At 43.1% G+C, this 1,852-nt stretch overlaps 1 protein-coding gene across 1 annotated transcript in view; it reads right to left on the bottom strand.

Moving 5' to 3' along the window:
- FAM81B (family with sequence similarity 81, member B) overlaps window positions 1–1,852 on the bottom strand; it is a gene marked incomplete at its 5' end in the record, with an annotated part of 23,015 nt that overhangs the window by 18,872 nt on the left and 2,291 nt on the right. Inside the window, one exon of the mRNA XM_010137590.1 lies at window positions 264–382. Within this exon, the coding sequence (XP_010135892.1) occupies window positions 264–382 (119 nt within the window). The remainder of the gene's footprint in view (window positions 1–263; window positions 383–1,852) is intronic.

Below are 1,852 nucleotides of genomic sequence, written 5' to 3'. Positions count from 1 at the left end.
GGAGGAAATAACCACCTTAGCTGAAGCCTGGCCAGCCTGGAGAAGAAAAAAATCCCCCAAATGTTAAGTGTGTGATGAAGAATGAGACAGGAAAATACAGTTATTTTTCCCTGGCTTGATAATTTTTCTAACACGGGGAGTGTGAAGCACAGATCCGGCACTGAAACGGAGATATAAAATGAATGCAAAGTACATTCGAGCCCACTCTGAATCTGCTGTGCACAAACTGACGGAAAAAGAGGACCGTGATGTGCATTCCTTACCTTGCCACTCTTCCACGCAGGTCTCCAAGACCCTGGATGTATTTATGGTCCAGGCTCTGAACAGCAAAATTAGTTGCTACTGCGGCACCATCCCGTGTTCTTATCTGCCTCTCCAAAACCTGCAAATTTAAGACCATTAATGCACTTTTGATCTTCTACTTTGCAGGTTTTTTTAATTTCAAAATAGGGTTTAAAGCACCACTTACAGCAGCAGGTCTAAAAGCCTGTTTTTCTTTCTTGGGTAAAGTGGATTTTTCTTTCAAACATCTACATATACATAAATAATATGTCCAATTTTCCCTTAAAAATGTACTTTGTGTTGAAAAGTCTAGCACACAAAAATTGGGAAATTAATTTTATCCTTAACCTTGAACACCCACAGCCTATAATAAATAACATTCAGGGTTTTTTTTAAGTCAGGGTGCTTCCAGCCAGGGATTCAAGGTATTTGTAGGAGGGAGGTAGCAGCTGAGCTGAGTGTTCTGCAGCAGCCTGAGGTCACTGCAGCAGGGCTTTGTGCGGTGGACAAGGCAGAGCACTTAACATGCATAGTAAGATGCCTTTACTGCATGTAGTCCTGCACAGGGCAGGTTTTGGGTCCAGCAAAGGCATGGACCAGCTGTTAAAGTGCATTGCAGATGCACTCACCCAGCCTGAACCAAGATGCAAGTCAGTATAAGCAGCTCCTCAATGCATTTTTCTACCCTTATGTGGCCTGATATCGGATTTACTGCACAGTGTTAAAAGCTGGATCTAAAGATGGAAGGAGTAACCACCCTGCAGGCTCTTCTGGACTGGCCGGTCCTGATGGTATCTGAATGTGTCACAAACATTAATTTTAGGAAGCCCTTGTGAAGCTACTGTGACCTTTTACAGATTCCAAGAGGGTAAATTATTTCTAAAATCTCCTGATTTTACTTCCCAGGTTGAAGAGAGAAGCCTAGGGCTAACATTTCAGTGTAATTCAGAGCTGCACAGCACTTGACCTGGTCAAAACACAGCTTTACTCTTTTTCATGCAAATATCCTATTTGAGCAAAAATAGAGTGGCTTTTATGGGCTTTTTATTTGAAATGTTCCCCGCTGAGTTATTTTTTTTTAAAAATATATATAGGAAAGGACAAACATCAGGAAAATTTTCAACTGTAAATGTTTAAAATTCAGCAAAGTTGTTGCAGATGGGTTTGCCCGTTCCATGGGCCAGGCAGGCTTGTCTCTCTGGTCCTGCAGGAGAGCACAGAGACGGTCCAGCTGCGTTTTGGCAGCTGGGTTTTCGCAGCTGAGTTTTGCCTGTGCTTCGAGCTTGTGTGTCTATACACAGCATCACAGTCTCTTCACCTGCATCCATGCCCCTCCAAACAGAACAGGACAAACATTTCCCCATTGGCTGCAAATAGGAAAGGTTCAGTGTCACATGTAAATACCCTTGGCATGGAGTCCTGCTGTCCCAACTGTCCCTCTAAAGGATACACTTCAGCATCCACTGGAAGTGGGGCAAGGTGAGGGGAGAAAGGTCTAATATAACTCTGGAGTAAAATGTCATTCTAATCTGTCACTGATGCAGTTATTCCTGAATAATCCTGGCACAGA

The sequence above is a fragment of the Buceros rhinoceros genome, unplaced genomic scaffold (genome assembly GCF_000710305.1).
Source record: "Buceros rhinoceros silvestris isolate BGI_N320 unplaced genomic scaffold, ASM71030v1 scaffold14026, whole genome shotgun sequence".
Lineage (NCBI taxonomy): Eukaryota > Metazoa > Chordata > Aves > Bucerotiformes > Bucerotidae > Buceros > Buceros rhinoceros.
Note: the sequence above shows the minus strand (reverse complement) of the source record. Positions and strands in the feature narration are given on the sequence as shown.